This window comes from Colobus angolensis, unplaced genomic scaffold (genome assembly GCF_000951035.1).
Source record: "Colobus angolensis palliatus isolate OR3802 unplaced genomic scaffold, Cang.pa_1.0 Scaffold8, whole genome shotgun sequence".
Taxonomy (NCBI): Eukaryota; Metazoa; Chordata; class Mammalia; order Primates; family Cercopithecidae; genus Colobus; species Colobus angolensis.
The window spans coordinates 12,283,717-12,304,857 of NW_012121820.1; the positions used below are offsets into that span (position 1 = coordinate 12,283,717).

General features: G+C 39.0%; 1 protein-coding gene across 1 annotated transcript in view; it reads left to right on the top strand.

Moving 5' to 3' along the window:
- Positions 1-21,141, top strand: part of CHD6 (chromodomain helicase DNA binding protein 6) — a 219,429-nt gene that overhangs the window by 120,909 nt on the left and 77,379 nt on the right. Inside the window, exons 7-16 of the mRNA XM_011929036.1 lie at positions 446-504; positions 1,495-1,612; positions 5,335-5,421; positions 5,607-5,741; positions 7,489-7,610; positions 9,247-9,490; positions 10,663-10,839; positions 11,458-11,601; positions 14,633-14,888; positions 15,717-15,927. Coding sequence (XP_011784426.1) covers positions 446-504; positions 1,495-1,612; positions 5,335-5,421; positions 5,607-5,741; positions 7,489-7,610; positions 9,247-9,490; positions 10,663-10,839; positions 11,458-11,601; positions 14,633-14,888; positions 15,717-15,927 — 1,553 coding nt within the window. The remainder of the gene's footprint in view (positions 1-445; positions 505-1,494; positions 1,613-5,334; positions 5,422-5,606; positions 5,742-7,488; positions 7,611-9,246; positions 9,491-10,662; positions 10,840-11,457; positions 11,602-14,632; positions 14,889-15,716; positions 15,928-21,141) is intronic.

The window sequence follows — 21,141 nt, forward strand, 5'->3', positions numbered from 1 at the left end:
AGAGTATGTTGGTGCTGGTGAGAGCATGGCTTCATCTTTACTTCAAGTATTTATGACAGTAAACTTCCTTGCTTGGAGAGTGAATACCATTGGCATTTCAGAAGTGAGGCGTTAGGGGGACACCAGAGATGAATGTAGTCACTTCCATACCAGGCTCTGGTCCTGACATTTCTGAAGAGACCTGGGCCAGTTTGGGTTTATCAGCTGAGTGCCGTCCCAGCCTAGACCTTGGAAGGACAGCATGAAGATCAATTTTTTGCAGCTGTGTATTCCACCTTTGGAAAACCTGACAAATAGGTGTCAGGAAAAGGCCTGGGAAAATGAAAATATGCTCAAGAAATCTTTATGGAAATCAGGCAGAGATGTTGATTACCTGTTTTCTTTTGGCTCAATAAGGATGATCTGCCTGGGATCTGGGCTGATAACTGCTTGCTATTTGTTACAGGTTCACCCAGGAGAACCTCCATTTGACTTGGAGCTGTTCTACGTTAAGTATAGAAATTTGTACGTCTATTTAAAGTGTTCTCTGTATTTGGGTTTTATATGAATAAAACTTTCTTTCTCTTGTGACTTTATTATCTTCTGCATCTTCAGAGTCTTGCCTCTAAGGCATGACCCACAGGTCTTGGCTGACTAAAGTTTACCTTAGGCAGTAACACTCAATTATAGCTGCACACAGAATTACCTGGAGAGCTTTTTTAAACTTCTTTTTTTTTTTTTTTTTTTTTTTTTTGAGACGGAGTCTGGCTCTGTCTCCCAGGCTGGAGTGCAGTGGCCAGATCTCAACTCACTGCAAGCTCCGCCTCCCGGGTTTACACCATTCTCCTGCCTCAGCCTCCGGAGTAGCTGGGACTACAGGCGCCCGCCACCTCGCCCGGCTAGTTTTTTTTTGTATTTTTAGTAGAGACGGGGTTTCACTGTGTTAGCCAGGATGGTCTCGATCTCCTGACCTCGTGATCCGCCCGACTGGGCCTCCCAAAGTGCTGGGATTACAGGCTTGAGCCACTGCGCCCGGCCAGCTTTTTTAAACTTCTGAAGCCCTTCCTCCACCCAAGACCATCGACTCAGACTCAGTGGGGCCCAAGGATTGTTGTTTTTTTAAAACTCCTTGGGCAATTCTCATATGCAACCAGGATAGAGAACCACTCTCCTGTAGCATATGCTCTTTTCCCTTCTTATATTTTTTCGTTTCTGCTACAGCCCACTTTCACTAACGTGTGTTAATGATAACCTGCCCACACCTGCACTGCCTCTGTTCTTGGCCAGTTTCTCTAGAAGCTGCGGAGAGATCAGTTGCTTGGAATTACTCCATTTTGTTTTGTTTTCTGTTGTTGCCCTTAAGATGAGGGTCTTTCTAAGCCCAATCTCCAGCAGTTGCACAATAAACCATTTTACTATTTCTGTGTTAGATGGTCACCCTGTTTATTGAACACCTTAAAGCTCAATCATTTGCTAGTTATGTGCTTGCCTGACAATTTGTATGTCTTTGGATAGTTCCTACTTACATTGTAAATGGGCCACAATGGAAGAGCTTGAAAAGGATCCTCGCATCGCACAGAAGATCAAGCGATTTAGGAATAAACAAGCCCAGATGAAGCACATTTTTACGGAGGTGAAGCAATATTTACTGACTCATTTGACTGCTGCTTTTCTTGCAGCAGTAAATACTGTGTTTATGTTTCTAAGTCCAAGTTAAAATCCTATACAGATCTGTTGCTCAAGTCAAATTGATAAATGTGTGCTGATTTGCAACAAAACTAGTCTAGATTCAAGTCAAAGAAAAGTATCCACCAAAGTTCAGGATGAAACCTTATAAACTGACAACTCGTAAGAGCATGCATCTTGGTGTGAATACTAATAAATAGCTAGAGTGAGAGGAATATGCACACAATTCTTTCGTCTCTGCTCCCTCAACCCCCCACAACCCAAAAGACATTTCAGAAGGTCCTAAAGTTTGAATGTAAAAAAAAAAAAAAAATCTAAAAGTGTGAGAAAGTAAATAATTTTATTTATGTAAACTTGGGAATTTCTAAATATTGTACCTACAGCAAGAGGAAGGACTGATGGATTTTAATATTAAACAAATCTGTAAGTGGTATACATCAGAAAATGCCACAAACCTTAACCTTAATGTGTTATTCTTGGAATAAAGTCTAAACCCTGTAATATAGCCTACATAGCCCTTTGTGTCTGTTTTCTGATCTGTTCCTAAAGCAGTGGTTTTCCCTTGGCTGAGAATAGAGGAAAGTGTGCTGGGGTATATAGAAATAATGCAACAAGAGTTCATATTTTTGTGGAAGGGAAAGGCTCTTGAGAATATTGGAACACATGAAATTAAGGAGGAATAATACTGAAGAGTAGTTCCTATAACACTGCCTTTGGTCTTGACCTATTCAACATATTTATTAGTAACTTGGGTAAATATTTTTGTGATATAAATAGTAACTTAGTTTGAGTAGAGCTTTATGTCCATTATTTCCAGCTGCTTTATGAGGTAGCTAAAGCACACATGGACGAAACTCAGGCTCCAAGAGCCTGCAACTTCCCACATGCACAGACGTAGACTCGTGACTAAATCCTAACTCCTGAAGACCCAGGAGACGTCCTAACCAGACCCAATACTGGGAGGATAAATGACAGAATCAGCCTGGGTTTGCCTGGACAGGCTAGGATGAATAAATGTAGGAATAAATGTAATATCCTACATTGTTCTTGGAATCTTTCTAGTTCTGTAGTGAGGAAAATGACTAGGTAGCAGTTCTAGGGAGAAAAGATATTGCCAGTTGGATTAACTACACATTTACTGTGTGTCAAGAGTAGGAAGTGGCTGCTTAAAAAGTAAACTAATCCTACTAATCCTGGACTGCACCAATAGAACAGTCCTGCTGTACCAGGCTCCTTTCATTCCTAAATGTTAAGTTCATTTGGGTACCAGGATTCAGCGAGGGACTTTGCAAAACCTGAGGGCAGCTGCAAGAGGACTGTCATGGTGGGAATGGGGCATAGGTGGAGAGCGGACTGCACAATGCTAAGAGCCTGGGCTCTGCAGTCAAACTGCCCCTCCCAGCCCAGCCTCACACACATCTGGGTGGCCTCAGGCCGTGGCATAAGCTCCTTCAAACTCAGTATCATAGGAAAAAGCAGGACTCCTGATAGAATCAGCCTCACAGAATACCTGGAAGGATTAGATGATAATTTTCTTGCCATTTTCAGCTTTATTGGAGTATAATTGACAAACATGTATATTTAAGGTATACAACTTGATGTTTTAATATATGTGTACATTGTGAAATAATCACTATAGTCCAGCTAGTGAGGATATCCTTCACCTCACATAGTTAGGGGATTTTTTTCTTTCTTTTTTCCCACCTTAGGGTGAGAACACTTGAGATTTATCCTCTTAGAAAATTTCAAATATATAATATAGTATTTTTAACTGTCATCACCATTCTATACATTAGGTCTCCAGAACTTATTCATCCTGAATAACTGAAATTTTATACGCTTTGACCAGTGTCTTCCTTCCCATTTATCCCTTTCATCCCTGGCAACCACCATTTTACTCTCTGCTTCTACAAGTTTGATTATTTTATGTTCCACATATAAGTGAAATCGTACACTTATCTTTGTTTTTGTGTGTCAGGTTTATTTTACTTTGTGTAACATCCTCCGGGTTCATCCATGTTGTTGCAAATGATGGGATTTCCTTTTTTTTTTTTTTTTGAGATGGAGTCTTGCTCATCGCCCAGGCTGGAGTACAGTGGCACGATCTTGGCTCACTGCAAGCTCCACCTCCCAGGTTCACGCCATTCTCCTGTCTCAGCCTCCCGAGTAGCTGGGACTACAAGCGCCCGCCACCACACCCGGCTAATTTTTTGTATTTTTAGCAGAGACAGGGTTTCACCGTGTTAGCCAGGATGGTCTTGATCTCCTGACCTCATGATCTGGCCACCTCGGCAGGCGTGAGCCACCACGCCCGGCCGGAATTTCCTTCTTTTTTAAAGCTGAATGATATTCTGTTGTGTGGATATCCCACTTTCTTTATCCATTCATCCCTTGATGGACACTTAGGTTGTTTCTGTATCTTGACTGTTGTGAATAATAAAGGACACAATGTTTTTAGCAGTGTTTAGCTCATAGGCACTATTCCATAAATATTAGCTTTTCGCATCGTTAAGATGGAAATGGTATATGAAGAACTGTTGAACAAACTGGGTTTTTTTTTTAACCCAAATAGGGAGGAGATTGCTGAAGAGCCTAAACAGAGAGGAAAGAATCAAATTACTTATTGCTGCTCTAGAGGAAGCAGTTCATACCAATGAGCAACAGTTATAAGGAAGGAAGTTAAGTTATAATTTACTAATGATAAAGATCATGATACTACTACTAAAGAGGTAGAGATAAAGCTGTTTCGACAGTGAATCAGGTCTTGGAGGGTAGTAAATTTCTTAATTGGGAATAATTGAATCTGAGAGGTTTGCTAGGGATGTTGTAAAAAGTATCCTGCATTGATTAGACGATGAAACTAGATAGCCCCAAAGTGCCTTGCAGCCTAAGTGTCAGTAAGAGCTCTCCAGCACTCCTGGAGGAGGACTTCAGCTTCTGGGTAAGAAAGAGTTGGGTGAACGGTCCAGTTAACATAGCTCCATGAACTTGGTCGCATTACTTAATATCTCTGAGTCAGTTTCCAAATCTGTAAGGTAATTATAGTACCTACTCCGTAAGATAGTTTTGGAGCTTAAATGAAAGTACTTAGCATTACTGTGGACATACATTAAATATTTCTGTATGTTGCTTGTTGTTGTTTTGTAGGTAAACTTTTTTTGAAGCATAGTGTGCGTAAAGATAAAGTATACATCTCCATGAATTTTTACAATGTAAACACATTTGTGTAACTACTACCTAGATCAGCAAATAGAACATTGTCAGCACCCAGGAAGTTTGCCTCGTGCCCCCTTCCAATGTTAGCTATTGTTATTGTTAAGAAGAAAAAGAAACTGTGTTTCCTAGTTGCCAAGGGCTGTGTTTGAAATAAGGACCAGTAAGGAAAAGGGAACCCTTCTGCTGACTTTTGTACATTGCTATAATGACCAACAGGGAATTATTACCTGGCTAGGGTGTAGCCTCTAAGATGGTTGGATCCTTTAAATTTAGTCATGGAGAGCAGGCTTTGGAGACATTGAATAAATGCCTGTGACTTTTTTTATTAAGCAAACCCTTTCTTTTGTGTTTGTTGATAGGGCCCAGAGTAGGGGTCACTTAGAGATAACACCCTAGGTGTTGGATTTGAGGGAAGGGGACACACTTCTAACTGTTCTCCTCTGTTTGTGTTAGCCTGATGAAGACTTGTTCAATCCAGACTATGTAGAAGTTGATCGCATCTTGGAGGTGGCCCACACTAAGGATGCAGAAACAGGGGAGGTGGGTATTCACCTCTCCTAAAGCATCTTCCCTTCTTTCCACATGTTTCACTTGTTTTAACATGTGGCCTTTGTCTTAATGGTATTCCTGTCTAGTCATTTAGGGTGGTTTTTCAGAGGTTGGCAGATATGACTGACTCCTTTAATCTGATAGAACATTAAGTTTCTTTCCTATTTTCCTACCAGGAGGTAACACATTACCTGGTGAAGTGGTGCTCACTACCATATGAGGAAAGCACATGGGAGCTAGAGGAAGATGTGGATCCTGCAAAAGTTAAAGAATTTGAATCTCTTCAAGTTCTCCCTGAAATTAAGCATGTGGTAAAGTACTCTTGTCTCTCTCTGACACTTCTCAGAACATGTAATTTTATGAATTTTGCAATCATGGAAGTAATTTTATGAACTTTGCAATCATGGAAGTTCACCTGGCTGTGTTCCTAAGTGGTTTCTGTGGTATTTTACCTTTGTTACTTCTCATTGAACCTGCAATTCAGTGTTTTCCTCCCCAAATCGAACTTTGCCAGCACCCTGGTCACCTTTAGGTCTCAGGTCTATTTTGATGTATGTGACATTTAAGAAGCTTTGATATTGGCTTAGAATTCTTGGTGTGTGGCTGTTATATGGAGTCAGTAAAATAAAATTTGTAAGAAATGGCTGGTATACAAGAGAAGCTCACTAGTATCTTTCCTGTTTCTTATCTCTTCATCAGCTACCTCTTTTCTTTGATTTTCCCTTCTTCGCTCACCTGGAATATTATTAAGCGGAAGAACTGTCCTTTATCTGCAGATCCCTGTAACGCCCACAGAGAGAACATAGGTTTTTGATAAACATTATTGAATCTATTTGTTTTTCTGATTCTGGATTATTACCACTCAACTGCCAAGATCTCCCAGGGCACCTGAGAAGTATATAAATTATCCAACAATTAAAAGGAGGGAGAGTTGGGATCAGAGCTTTTATTTATTTTTTTATTTTGAGATGGAGTCTTGGTCTGTTGCTGGAGTGCAGTGGCACAATCTTAGCTCACTGCAACCTCCGTCTCCCGAGTTCAAGCAATTCTCTTGCCTTGGCCTCCTGAGTAGCTAGGAATACAAGCACTTGCCACCACGCCTGGCTAATTTTTGTATGTTTTTAGCAGAGATAGTGTTTCACCATATTAGGCTCGTCTTGAACTCCTGGCTTCAGGTGATCCACCTGTCTCGGCCTCCCAAATTGCTGGGATTATAGGCGTGAGCCACCGCACCCGGGCCAGAGCTTTTATTAAGGTGTAACTAACTTGAAAAGAGAATCAGTTGTTAAAGAATATGGCTATAGGCTGGAATGATAGTTTCTGTTTAAAAAAGAAAAATTACCATTTTTATATGAAAAACTCTTATCTAGTTCCGTATTAATATTATTTGTTGCTTTTACATCACTGGAAGGTTGATACTCAGAACATTAAACTTAGGTCCCTATAGGAGTCCATTCAAGCGCAGTGTTTCGTTTTTGTTTTTTTAGTATATGAAAGGTAGATAGAGGTGTCTTGAGATGCAGAACTGTGTAGAAACTTACATAGTTCATAGTGTTTTGATTACACGGTTGATTATTTTTCTTTCAACCCTCTCCCGTATATACTGTTTTCTGCTTTTAATTCAACTTGTCAGTCATCTATTAAGCATTTGCTATAGGTTGATTCTTGTGTGAGATATGGTAAGAAACAAGATACAGGCCCTGCCCTCAGGAGCTCACAGTCTAATGGAAGAAGCATGTGTGTACCTGGATAAATAAATACAGCACCAGGCTAATTGTGGTATGTGGCGTAATGCAGTGACGGACCAGATAGAGAGCAGGGAGAGTTTCATTCTGAAGCTAATTGTAAGTTATTATCTAGAAGCAATCAGGATTCCTACCCATTCTCTCAGCCTGACTCCTACTTAGTTCCCCCAACCTATACATTACTCAGAAGGTAATAACTATAGTTTGAAACCAGCCTTGGGACAATGAGATTTACCACTGTCTTCATTAGTATCCATGTTATGCTCCTAAAACATCGTTCTCTATCTATTATGCTGTTTGCTTTCCTCCCTAGGAGCGGCCTGCTTCAGACTCCTGGCAGAAACTCGAGAAGTCTCGCGAGTATAAGAACAGTAACCAGCTCCGGGAATACCAGCTGGAGGGGATGAACTGGCTTCTTTTTAACTGGTATAACAGGTAAGGAACCAAAACCAGCCCAGATGTTTGTACCCAGAGGTATATTATTGCCTTAGCCTGAAAAACCTAGAGTCGCAGTTGCAGACTGGTAAGAGGGAGCAGCATGGCCATCAATTTAGGGTGGTAATGTTTGCACATTAATCATCCAAGACTAATTTTATTTTTGTCACTTGTTTCTCCAACCAATAGGAATGACATCATTGACTTTGTGCCCTTTTTTTTGGCCAGCCACACCAAAAGGTTGGGCTCAATCTAGATGAAACAAAATCCAGAAGATCCTTTAAAGCTGTTTTCTATTTCTAAATCCTTAACCAAAAAAAAAATATATATATATATGTATATATATATGTGTGTGTATGTGTGGGAATATACAGCTATACAAAAACTTTTAAATATTTTAAAACTTCTTGATTCTTTGTAATAACACTTAAGAGTCAAAAAGTTTTTTAAAAATTGAAAGTTCATACAGTAAAAAAGTTACAGTAAGCTAGGGTTAATTTATTGAAGAAAAAATATTTTTAAATAAATTGAGTGTAGCTTTAGTGTACAGTATTTATAATGTCTACAGTGGTGTGCAGTAATGTCCTCGGCCTTCACATCACCCACCACTCACTCACTGATTCACCCAGAGCAACTTCCAGTCCTGTAAGCTCCATTCATGGTAAGTGCTGTATATAGGTATACCTTTTTTGTTTTTGTTTTTTAATGTTTATCTTTAGTTCTAGGGTACATGTGCTGGATAGGCAGGTTTGTTACATAGGTAAATGTGTGCCATGGTGGTTTGCTACAGCTATCAACCTATCACCTAGGTATACCATTTTATTTTTTTATTTTTATGTTTGTTGAAACAGCCTCGCTCTGTCACCCAGACTGGAGTGCAATGGTGTGATCTCAGCTCACTGCAGCCTCTGCCTCCTGGGTTCAAACAATTCTTCTGCCTCTGCCTCCCTAGTAGCCGGGATTACAGGCACCTGCCACCTCGCCCTGCTAGTTTTTGTATTTTTAATAGAGATGGGGTTTCACTGTGTTGGCCAGGCTGGTCTCGAACTTCAGATCTCAGGTGATCTGCCTGCCTTGGCCTCCCAAAATGTTGGGATTACAGGTGTGAGCCACGGCGCCTGGCCAGGTATACCATTTTTAATCTATATTTTGCTCTATTTTTACTTTGTCTTTTCTGTGTTTAGACATGTTTAGATACACAAATACTATTGTGTTACGATTGCCTGTAGTATTCACTGCAGTGACATGCTATATAGGCTTATAGCTTAGAAGCCGTAGGCTATATACCACATAGCCTAGGTGTGTAGTAGGCTATACCGTCTAGGTTTAGTAGGTACACTCTCTGATGTTCCCACAATGACACAGTCACCCAATGATGCATTTCTCAGAATGTGACCCCATCCTTAAGTGACACATGACTGTATTTTCTCCCAAATTAGCACAGTTCTGTTTTGGAAGTAGGCAAGGTATGAATAATAATAACAACTAACCTCAGTTTAATATGTAAAATGATAAAGTCTTCAATGATAATCTTATAGGTAAACGTCTATTTGTGAAGCATCTTTTCAAGTTATAACCAGCCTCTATAAGTTTCCTATATTGATAATGAATTACCTGTATTTCTCGCTCTCTGCAGAAAAAACTGTATTTTGGCTGATGAGATGGGCCTAGGGAAAACCATCCAGTCCATCACATTCCTTTCAGAAATATTTCTACGAGGAATCCACGGCCCTTTTCTCATTATTGCCCCTCTCTCCACCATCACTAACTGGGAGCGGGAGTTCCGGACATGGACAGAGATGAATGCCATTGTGTACCACGGCAGCCAGATCAGCAGGCAGATGATCCAGCAATATGAAATGGTGTACAGAGACGCCCAGGTGAGCCTCACGTGAATCAGAAACCCAGGGACTGCCTAAGCTCGGAACCGCCTTTCTGTCACTTAACTTCAGAAGTTCCAGTGCCCTGCATCTTGTGTTAATGTGGAATGACTTTGTAATATGTTTGTCAAGGCTGACTCCTGCCCTCCCTGGTAGTTCATTTTAATTTATGATACAACACGGGATTGTAGGGCATGCTGTCTCAACTCTGAGATATACCTTTTTTAGGACACTGAAAATTTGACTTACCTGTTGGTTTATGAAGTTACTTTTATATGCAAAAGATTTTATCTGAATTGTTATGTGTTCAATGAAGAAAGTGAGCAAAAGAATTACTCTACAGAGAATGGATTCCCAGCCAGGGAGTTTGGAGAGGAGGTTAACAGATTTGACAGAGATGGATAAAGAGAAAACAGGTTTCAAATAATTAAATACACAACAGCAACATTTTCTCTTTTTTTAAGTTTTTAAGTGCTATCATTTAGCTGAATATAGTTGTGTGTTTGTCCTGCACACTGGTTTTTATAATTAAGGTAAAAATTAAACGATTTCAATCAGAGGAAAGCCAGTGGTCTCCCCAGAGGTTTCAGCGACAGCAGAGACACTTGGAAGAAATTTAAGAATTGCTCTCACATGATGCGGCTCTGCTCTTGAAATGTGATGGCAACACCAAGACAGGCTGAACAACAAAGCTGTGTCCTGCCTAGTAGCACTTGTCTTAGGTGAATCAGGATCGTTACCTTAAATCTGTGCTAGAACTCAAATTATAAGGTGAAATTAAGTCTGAAAAATAGCAGAGAGTTTCCTCTGGGCATTCAAACTATGGTTTAGACTGACTCCTGTCTGGGAACTTGTGAACCAACACCCATCTGATTTCCTTATCGTAGCAGCTAATATGTAAAAATGCTCCCTTGCTGTGCCTTCCATATTGCCCATCCTTCTCACCTTCGTGAGGGCAGATGTTTCGCTTCTGTTTCATTGATGGTGTGTGAGGCCTTTTGGCTAACTAGCTCGTTCATTCTTATATTCTCTTTTCCCACATGAGGAAAAGCAGTGCTTGTCTTCTCACCTAGGCCCCAGCATTGGTAGTGCTGCCTCCTCGCATCCAGCAGGTATTAGCAGAATTCTGTAGCCGTGGTGTAAAGCTTTGCCTTTGGTTGTGTCATCCTCAGGGAAACCCCCTTTCAGGAGTCTTCAAGTTCCACGTCGTCATCACAACGTTTGAGATGATCCTGGCAGACTGCCCAGAGTTGAAGAAGATTCACTGGAGCTGTGTGATAATTGATGAAGCCCACAGATTAAAGAACAGGAACTGCAAACTTCTGGAGGGTCTAAAGCTTATGGCCCTGGTGAGAGTTAGCAGCTCTTTACATAAACACAGGTTCATTCTGTTCAGTTTGGAGGAAACACTCCTTAGCCATTCTGCATGTAGCTTATTTCTGCCTGGTCTTTTTACATTAGATTTTCTTTTTTGGTCTCTATAACTGCAAAAGTATAGGAATCAAGATTTTTTTTGTTACAAACTGGGTCAACAATGGCCTTTGCCACAGATTGATTTCCATAGACTTAGGAGGACTCTTAAATACCATGAAATATATGACTTGGAAATGTAAGGTCTTTTGGCTTGTTTCCAGGCCCCTGAATGAACTGCTACCAAAGATGATGCCCTTTTAACATCACTGCCTTGGCATGGTGCCCAGTATCTGGTGGGGAGGCCCTCAATAATATTTAGTGAATGAGTGAATAGTTGCTTTAATTAACATGAAATTGCTGCTGGAATCAATGATGTGAAGGGAAGGTTGATTCGTTTATTGACTGTACCCCTATGAGGGTGAATTATCTTTTCATTAAAGCAGATCAGAATTGCCCCGAATTGAGCACTCAATGCCCTGGCTTAGTTTTCCCCATGAAAATGCACTATTTTGATGGCTCAAGCACTATTCATCATGTGTGTTTAATTTGTGCAGGAACATAAAGTGCTTCTCACTGGAACACCCTTGCAGAACTCCGTGGAGGAGCTCTTCAGTTTGCTAAATTTTTTGGAGCCATCACAGTTTCCTTCAGAGACTGCTTTCTTGGAGGAATTTGGAGATTTGAAAACAGAGGAACAGGTAATTAGGGACCCAAAGAATTGGGGAGACGATGTGATCATTATCTTCATCAAGAAAAGAACAGGATGCTATAGGGCCAGGATTTAGCAAGTTGTCACATTCCTGGCAAAATGAGCATTACTCCTTTATTTTATGTGTTTGTTTATGTTGGGGAAGGTAAGCTGATTATTAGCAGTTCTTACTGCCACAAAGGATAGATGGTGTATCTTATGTTGGTGTATCGGGCCTCCTTGTTTCACTAATTTCACATATTGTGTGTTCACTGATTTTGCTTATAGCTCTGGCCTTAGGAGTATGATGCTTTCTTCTGCTTCCCTCATCCTTCATCCTTTCCCCTTCAAAATCTGCAACTTGTTCCCAGGCCCATCTTCTTGAGTACAACGCAATACACAGGTAGTGAGGAAAAGAAGGCAGTCACATACCTAGAGTAGTTGATAAGTCCACTTTTGTCCAGATCAGCTGGGTTTCTGCAGTTTTCAAGGTCCAGTTCCAAGTCACCTTGTTGGACTCAAAGCTAATAAAAAACAGCTGATAGTAATAAATATTTCATATGAGTAGAAATCTCTACTAGGGATTATAGAAATAACCCAGACAAATTTACGTGCCATAAGAGGAACAAGTAATAGAGTTGGTCCTTCAGAGGAGAGACAGGTCACATCTATTTGAGAATTAGAAAAGACTCCAGGGAGAGAGTACAATTTGAAAATGCATCTTGAGGGATGGGCAGGTTTTCACAGGTATAGAGAGAAGAGGTGGTAACCACTTTACATAGAAAAAAAAACCCAGCAAAATCAGAGTCATGGTAGTTACTCACTAGTGGGGAAACATCTGATTAAGCTGAAAACAGTGAATGAATTGGAAATATAAGGCCAGAAGGCTTGAGGGTTATATTGTGGGAAGATCTTGAAAGGTAGTTTGAAGAATTTGTAGGTAACGGAGAAGCCATACAAGGCCTTATTACAGGAATGACATAATTAGCTCTGCCAAATTAATCCAGCAATGGTGTGTAAGTGGGTTGGGGCAAAGAATGAGGGGAATGAAAACATTTGGGAACTTTGCCCACATGTCAAGTGTACACTCTGGGGTTCCAATCTCTTCCTACTTCTGATGCAAGTCAGGCTTGCATCAGAGCAGTGAATAATCAAACTTAATTCCTACATTTGCAGTATCTATTGACTTTCAAAAGCCAGCTCCAATCTTCTCTCCGTTTTTGGACCATTAGAAATGCATCCTCTTCTCCCATTGCACTTAATTTGCGGTATGCGTTTTTTCTTCTTCCTAGACAAAGATCTCCTTGAGGACAAGGCCCACATCTTCTCCCAAGTTGTGTTTGTTGTATTGACCAGCACAATGTCTGGCATATAGTAAACTCTAAATGATTCAAGGTATGAACCAAGTGAAGGGCAAAAGCTGAACCCAGCATGTGGCAGATTGACATTTGTCCCTATCTTTAACAATCAGCTAGCTGAGTCTTTTCCCTTTAGGTTCTTATATAGTAATTCCTTACCCACATGGGGGATTAGATTTCTAAGTACCCTTCGTTGGTAAAATGAAGGTCTCATAAAAAGATTAAGTTTAAGATTGGAGTTAGGTAGGAGAAAACCATACAAATTACATCAAATATTTTATTTGATATTTTTTCTTTAATATTTATTTTTATATAATTATTTTTAAATTTTTGGCTTTATTTTTTAATTGACAAAAATATGTATTGATCGTGTACAATATGTTTTGCAATATGTATACATGGTGGAATGGCTAAACAGAGCTAATTAGCACATGCTTTTTGTGAGAACATTCCAAATCCACTCTCAGCAATCTTCAAAAATACTGTACATTGTTATCAACTGTAGTCACCATGTTGTTCAGTAGATCTCTTGAACTTTCTCCACCTATCTAACTAAAATTTTCTATCTTTTGAACAATATCTCCCTACCCCGCCCCACCCCCCAGTCTCTGGTAACCACCACTCTAATCTCTGCTTCTATGAGATTTCTGTATTTTAAAACACAGTAAATAAAAGTTCTGGAAAGCATCTGTTTCCAAAATAAAGCATGTTCATCATTGTCTGAAATCTGCTTTAGTAAGTAACTCTTCTGAATCACTCTCTGTAAATCACTTTGTATTTCTTCAGGAAGCAATCCTGCAGCACACAACTTGTTTATGCAGAGTCTACCCCTTTTAAAATTTTTGAACAGCCGTTTCTGACTTGAAACTTGATTTCTTTTGCACTTTCATCTTCCCTTATTTTGTTTTTCCGCCAGAGTTAATCTTACCGGTATCATGTTTTAGCTCCAGGTTACCTCAGGTTCTTGGACTTTGAATCCCTTAGTCTGTCATTGTCTCACTGGGAGGGGGAACAAGTCACCTTGCTGGTGCAGTCAGTTGCATAAAGATCTGCTGTCCAGGCCTGTGCTTTTAGGGGAAGAACAGACAAGTTGTAGCAAAGAACACCATCAGACTTAAAGTGCCCCTGATGTGACAGATTCCATGATAGAACAGATGTCACCTATAACATTAATTCTTTACATACTGCTACACCCAAACATGTATGCTGCTTTTGTTACTTAAAAGGTAATAGAAGGAATTCTTTTCCAGATCATCTCTACTTACTCCGTTCTCTCAGCGTCTAAGTTTCTTTTGTAATATATCACTCATACCTTCTAACATAATTTAAAATATTCTTCAGGTAATTACTGTGCATGTGGTGTGTGTATTAGAGAAAGAATGACAGAGAGACGTGTTTTCTCCATCCTAGAGAATAGGTACTCTTTTATACCTTTCTCCCTTTTTATCTTCTGAGATTGCCACTAGATTCTCAGTAATTGCTTGTGAATTAAAATCATATCCCTAATTCCCTTTCAGTACTATTATAAGCCCCATTTTCAGGGGGTCAATCATGATCTTTCTATTAGTCTGCTACCACAGTACTATGCGTAAATGTTCAAGAAATAAGAGTGAAAGTTGGAATACCCCAGTAATCGTTAAATCAGGATTGAGGCAGGTAAATAGGTCTCATTTCCCTGGACAGGTAAAGAAACTGCAGTCTATCCTAAAACCAATGATGCTTCGACGGCTGAAAGATGATGTGGAAAAGAACCTTGCTCCCAAACAAGAGACGATCATTGAGGTGGAACTAACCAATATCCAGAAAAAGTACTACCGTGCCATCCTGGAGAAGAACTTTTCCTTCCTGACCAAGGGGGCAAATCAGCACAACATGCCCAATCTCATCAACACCATGATGGAGCTGAGGAAGTGCTGTAACCATCCCTACCTGATCAATGGTGAGTCAGGGGCACTATGAAGTTAGTCAGGACTGCCATGGCCTCTGCCAGAAGCTAATGATAATCAAATAACTCATGTATTGAATTTTCATTATATGCTAGCATGTATGCATTCTCACCTTTTTGCAGAGTATAAAACAGATTCAGAGAGCTTGATGGATTTGCCTAAGCAGTATAGCTACTAAGGACCAAGAGCCAAGGTTTGAACTTAACTTCTGAGCCAACACGCTGCCTCACAGCATGTACTCTGCTGGGCAGGAAAGAGATATCACTCACCAGTTTGCTGCCCTTTATTTGTTCAAAGTCTGGCACACACTTTCTACTTGGGGACAGGGAAATGTGTTACTTAGCTGAATCAGTGAAAATGCTGCAATGACATTAAAACTCTCTGCAGACAAATTAACAGTTAACCAAACTAGTTAGAGAAAATGTTGGGAGGATTTTTTTTTTTTACAATGAAACTTTTTGAGAAATTTTAAAATCACAATGTGGCTTGGATTATCTTATAGTCTTTGTGATGTCAAGAGGTGTGAAAGTCCTTCTTGTCTGGGAAGGTTTCTTGGGTGAGTCAGCTTAGGACTTGGTATCTCAGATCCTCACTCTACTTGGTGAGACTTCCCAGGAGAGCGGAGCACCCGCGTTCCCTCCTGCTGCCACTGCAGAGCCCTCTGCTGAAGGGACAGACCAGCGTGCACCCAGCATCTCCTCACTGGACTGCTGGTCTAGGACCTAAGAATTCACTTCATTTTTCCCAGGATCTGCAAAGCAGAGTACAACCTTTATCCTTATATTCTGTCCAGGGAATAGTTTTGTTCCATTCCTTTTCAGGAGCAGAGGAGAAAATTCTAGAAGATTTCCGAAAAACCCACAGCCCTGATGCCCCTGACTTTCAGCTGCAGGCCATGATTCAGGCAGCAGGGAAGCTTGTGCTGATTGATAAACTACTCCCTAAGCTGATTGCAGGTGGCCACAAGGTACTCATCTTCTCCCAGATGGTGCGTTGCCTCGACATCCTGGAAGATTACCTCATCCAGAGAAGGTGAGACTTGTGTCAAAGCCGTGCATTCAACACTGGGACAGTTCCTTTTCTTTGATATTTTTTTTTGATCCATTCAAAAATGTTGTTTAAACACAAGAAGACATTCAAAAATGGAGAAAAGGAATCTCCTTTTAAAGACTGACTGAAGGCCGGGCACGGTGGCTCAAGCCTGTAATCCCAGCACTTTGGGAGGCTGAGACGGGCGGATCACGAGGTCAGGAGATCGAGACCATCCTGACTAACACGGTGAAACCCCGTCTCTACTAAAAAACACAAAAAACTAGCCAGGCGGGGTGGCGGGCGCCTGTAGTCCCAGCTACTTGGGAGGCTGAGGCAGGAGAATGGCGTAAACCCGGGAGGCGGAGCTTGCAGTGAGCTGAGATCAGGCCACTGCACTCCAGCCCAGGCGACAGAGCGAGACTCCGTCTCAAAAAAAAAAAAAAAAAAAAAAATAAAATTCAGAGTTAAATTTTATGACCAAATGGACCCAAGTTTAACTGTCAAGAGTAAATTTCATGACCTATGATGTAGAGTCCTTGCTTTGCTTAAAAAAAAATTCCACATATTTATTTATATTCACTTTAGTTGGAGGAAACAATTCAAATAGCATTAGAAAGGTCTAGGAAAATCATGTATTTACATTTTTGTTGCTTAATAATGGTGAAAGAAATATATCCTGGAAATCATCACTACATCAAATTTCTAAAAGAGCATAAACTGGCAACTCACAGAGAAGGAATTTGGGGATATTTTATGTCCTTTCTCAGCAAACCCTCTAAGGTTTTATGATGCACTGGCTATGGCATCCCAAGTTATTTTCTTGTTCATACTCTTATAATTCCTTGAATCTAAGTTCCATTCCTCATGCAAATAAAAAGTCTGTGGTGCTGTGTGGGTTATTTGGATTCTGTATGGGAACTACATTTGTTACCTCACATGTATTACCTTAGATTTTCAGTCATTGTGACACATCAGTGATCTGAAGATGATGTATGAGTTTTTAAAAATTCATTCTTAATGATAAAAGACTTTCAAGGTTATAGAAACTGGTAGCCTAGGCATTGCTAAGTCTAAAGAAAATCCTGTTTTTGTAGCAAATCTCGGGTGTCTTAACAGATGTTCTTATTCTTTAACATTCTGTTTGCCCTTGTATATGTACTTTATGGCAAGAGGATTAAAAGAAATGACAAATTAAACTATGGCTATACTGACATTTAATATAAATAATTCTTCAAAGTCTGATTAGACAATAAAATAATTCATCAGAGCTCTATAGGAGAGATTTCTATGTAAAGGATTCTTGAAACTTGTATTACATGAATAAATCAAAACTTGTAAAGCAGTTTTGTAGCTTTGAATTCACTGTAGATTAGGAGCCCATTGCCAGAGCACTTGCTTCTTATATTATCTTACTCTTTATGTACAACTATTAGTTTGCAGATTTTTTAAAAAGAACCCCCCAAAATGAGTAATGGTGTATATAACAGACTTGGTAAGTACAGAAGTCTTTAGCTCTCTTTTATGCTATTTTCTCTTTATTATTTATTGCTCATTTTGTGTTCAAATTACTTAAGATTATAGCTTCTCTTGAAAATGCAGAAATATGTAACACTACCACCTGCACAATTCCCCATGCATCTTGGGGGTTATCTTTTCAGTCTGTTCTTTCTGCATAAATATGTTTAGCTTTATTGTTTGAATTGCAGTGCTGTTCTACATTGTACTTTGTAAGTCATTTTTTATTTAATATATTATGAAATTTTTTTCTTTCTTTTTCTACAACAAAATTTTAATGATCTACATGATATTCTATTTTAAACATTTCCAATTTTTCAGCATTTTAAGGGACTCTATAAATGAATATCCCTTTTAAGTAGTTATGAGTGTTTCCAGTTATTTCTTTAGGATAAATGTCAGTGCACATTTTTTAAAACATTTGATACACTCAGTATTTACAAAATGCCTTCTAGTTAAGAGTGTTTTATTTATATTCATTTCCGAAATATCGGGTGAGAATGCTTTTTTTTCATATTCTGATCAATATTGTTTTTACTTCTTAATCTTTGCTAATTCAGTAATTCAAAATTATGGTCTCTTTAATTTGTAATTGTGATTACTAATGAGAATGAGTATTTTTTCATATTTATTAGTTATTCATATTTCATTTTTGTGGATTGATGTTTTTCCTGCATTTTTCTCTTGGTCTTTGACTTTTTGTTTATTAATTTATAAGAATTATTTGTTTACTTGAGAACATGTTGCAAAAACTTTCCCCAGTGTTGTTTTTGTTCTTTAATTTTATTTATGAGTATGGGTTTTCATTTATTTTATTTTTTGATGTCCTAAATTTTATAGTAGTCAAATCTTTGTCTTAAAACAACTTTAAATCCTTTTTTAGGCCTAAACTTAAGCTTAAATTAATGTGCTTTAAAAGACTTGTCTCTCATCTTAATCGTGAGACCCATATAAATATTCTGAAGTATGTATATATATATATATTTTTTTCTTTTTCTGAGACAGTGTCTCGCTCTGTCACCTAAGATGATGAAGTACAGTGGGTCAATCACTGCAGCCTCAAACTCCTGGGCTCAAGTGGTCCTCCCATCTCAGCCTGCTGAGTAGCTGAATTATAGGCATACATCACCATACCCAGCCCTTCTTTTCATGTTTATGGCTTCTTCACCCAAGTTGCATTCAACAGGGTTCTTCTGGCCTTAATATTATCATTGTCTTTCTCTTTTTAGTGTAGTTTTTATTTTCATTAAAGTTGTACATGCACATGATTTAAAAAGCCGTATCATTCTATAACACTTATGAAAAATTATGTGCTGATTCACCCTCTACCTTCCCCCAGTTTCTCATATCCCAGAAGCATTTACTTTCAACTCTTTATGCTATTTCTTTTGGTATTTATAGCTGTATCTAAATAATGCTATAAGTTGTAATATCTTGGTTTTTTCAGTTGTAGGTATTATCTGTTCTCACTGTGGAAGATGAATGTTTAGCCTTCTTTCATTGCTCCTCATACCATCATGTATACAACTCCCTGTCCTCTCATCTTCCCAGTATGCCACATAATACTTGGAGTTAGGTTAATATTTGTGGTTTATTATGACTTATGAAAGTGTGAAATTACAGCTGAGCTATGTCATGTGCTGTTTAATTTTCATTCTTGTACAGTTTTTATTTTCTTCGAAACAAAAAATTATCTTTTTGAGTGCTTATTTTTGTATACACCTATTATAATTCAGCAGCAAACTTTACCCTGGTTGTCTAAATCCCCTCTGGTTATGTTCCAACACATCAGTTTCTTCTTCTCTAGGCCGTACCTTCTGGGGCCTCCTGACCTGCTCCTGCCTGGCCTGTTGCTGGTTCCCCACAGAGTACACAGTTGTCAGCTGTGATCTGCCTTCTTTCTCATGCTGACAGCTTTCTTTATTTTCCTCTTAAATCAGATCTTCTTGTTGGTGGATTCCATGTTGGAGCACCTCACCTTTTCCAGGAGCTCCTGAGAAAGGGTGAATGATAAGTAAATTTTGAGACATTGTCTGAAACTGTTTTACTCTGCTCTCATTCTTAAGGAATCTTTTCGCAGGATTTGAGATTCTAGGTTGTAAATCATTTCCCTGCAGAATTTTGAAGGTGTTAATCCACTGTCTTCTAGCCTCCAGGGTTACCATTGAGAAATTCAAAGCCCTTAGGATTCTTTGTCTATGTGTTATGTTTGTTCTTTTTAGAAGTTTTTATGTATTCTCTTTGTCCCCAGTCCTGTGAAATTTTATAATGAACTGCTTCATTGGTGCTGGATACTAAAAAGATCTTTCCCATCTGAAATCTAAGTTCACATGCTGGGGAATTTTCTTGACTTTATCTTTCACTATAATTATATTTTTTAATTTCACAGAACATTTTTTGTAATTTTTCCATTTTTAATAGCACCATTATTTCACAAGTACGGTGTCTTCTCCTGTCTTTCTAAGGCTTATCATGATGGAATTTTTTTATCTTCATCTGTTTTCTCCAAGTCATATTTTTTCCCATTTGTTTATATCTGTCTTTCATATTAGAATTTTAGGTTCACTTTTTTTTCCTTTTCTTCCCCCTCCAGCTCTTTACAGTATTAGTCCACTGTGCCCTGGCCCCTGTGATTTCTTATGAGAAGTTCTGCAGTCATTCACATTGCTGCTCCCTGTGTGCAATACATTGATTTATTCTGGCTACTTCTAAGATTTTCTTTTAATTTTTGGTTTTCAGCAGTTTAACTGTGATCATTGGGATTCATCCTGCTTACTGAGCTTCTTGAATTTGTAAATGTATGTCTTTCATCAAATTTGAGAAGCTTCTGATCATTATTTCTTCAATTTCTTTTTTGTTTTTGCCCCATTCTCTTGGTTATTTGTGAGACTAATTACCTGTTTATTTGACCTTGAGATATTCCCCACAAGTCCATGGGCTCTGTTTTTTTAAAAATCCTTTTTCTCTCTCTTTTATCTGTCTTCAAGTTCACTGACTCTTTTCTTTATCATCTCCATCATGCTTATTAAGCACACTCCATGCTTTATTTATTTATTAGTTCTAAAATTTCCATTTAGTTCTATGTTTATTAACGCTTTGTTTCTCTGCTAAGTTTTCTTATCTTTTTATTCATTACTTAACATTCCTTGACTTCATTAAGTGTAAGCATAATAGTAGCTTTAAAGTTCTTGTCTGAATTATAACATTGTAGGTTTGACGTTGACATGTGTTGTCTGTTCCCTTGAGAATGAGAATAACTGAGTTTTTCCCTAGACCTAGTGAATACTATGTTCTAGAGATTGAGGATTCTGTTACAGTGCTCTGAAGATGTTGATGGGTTTTATTTGGAAGCAGCTAACTAGGTTATCCTCAAAGTGCAAACTCTGCCAATGTCTCCGCTAGACAGTAGTTCCCATTTCAGACTACCACAGTCAGCCCCGAGCAAGTGTGAGTCAGAAGTCAGCCAGAAACTTGGGCAGAGTTTATACCCAGAGTTTGGAGTTTCCATCTCTATTTCTCTGCTTTCTGGGGATCCCCTTTCACTCTCTGGCAGTCTTAGTTGCCCTAGGCATCTTCCCCTCGTGTGTCAGAAAGACAACAACTTTATCAATTATAGCTGATCAACATCTTGCCACCATAATTGTGGCCTCTCCTCTGGCTGAAACCACAAATTTCTATTCTTCTCCAAGATCTGTCTGT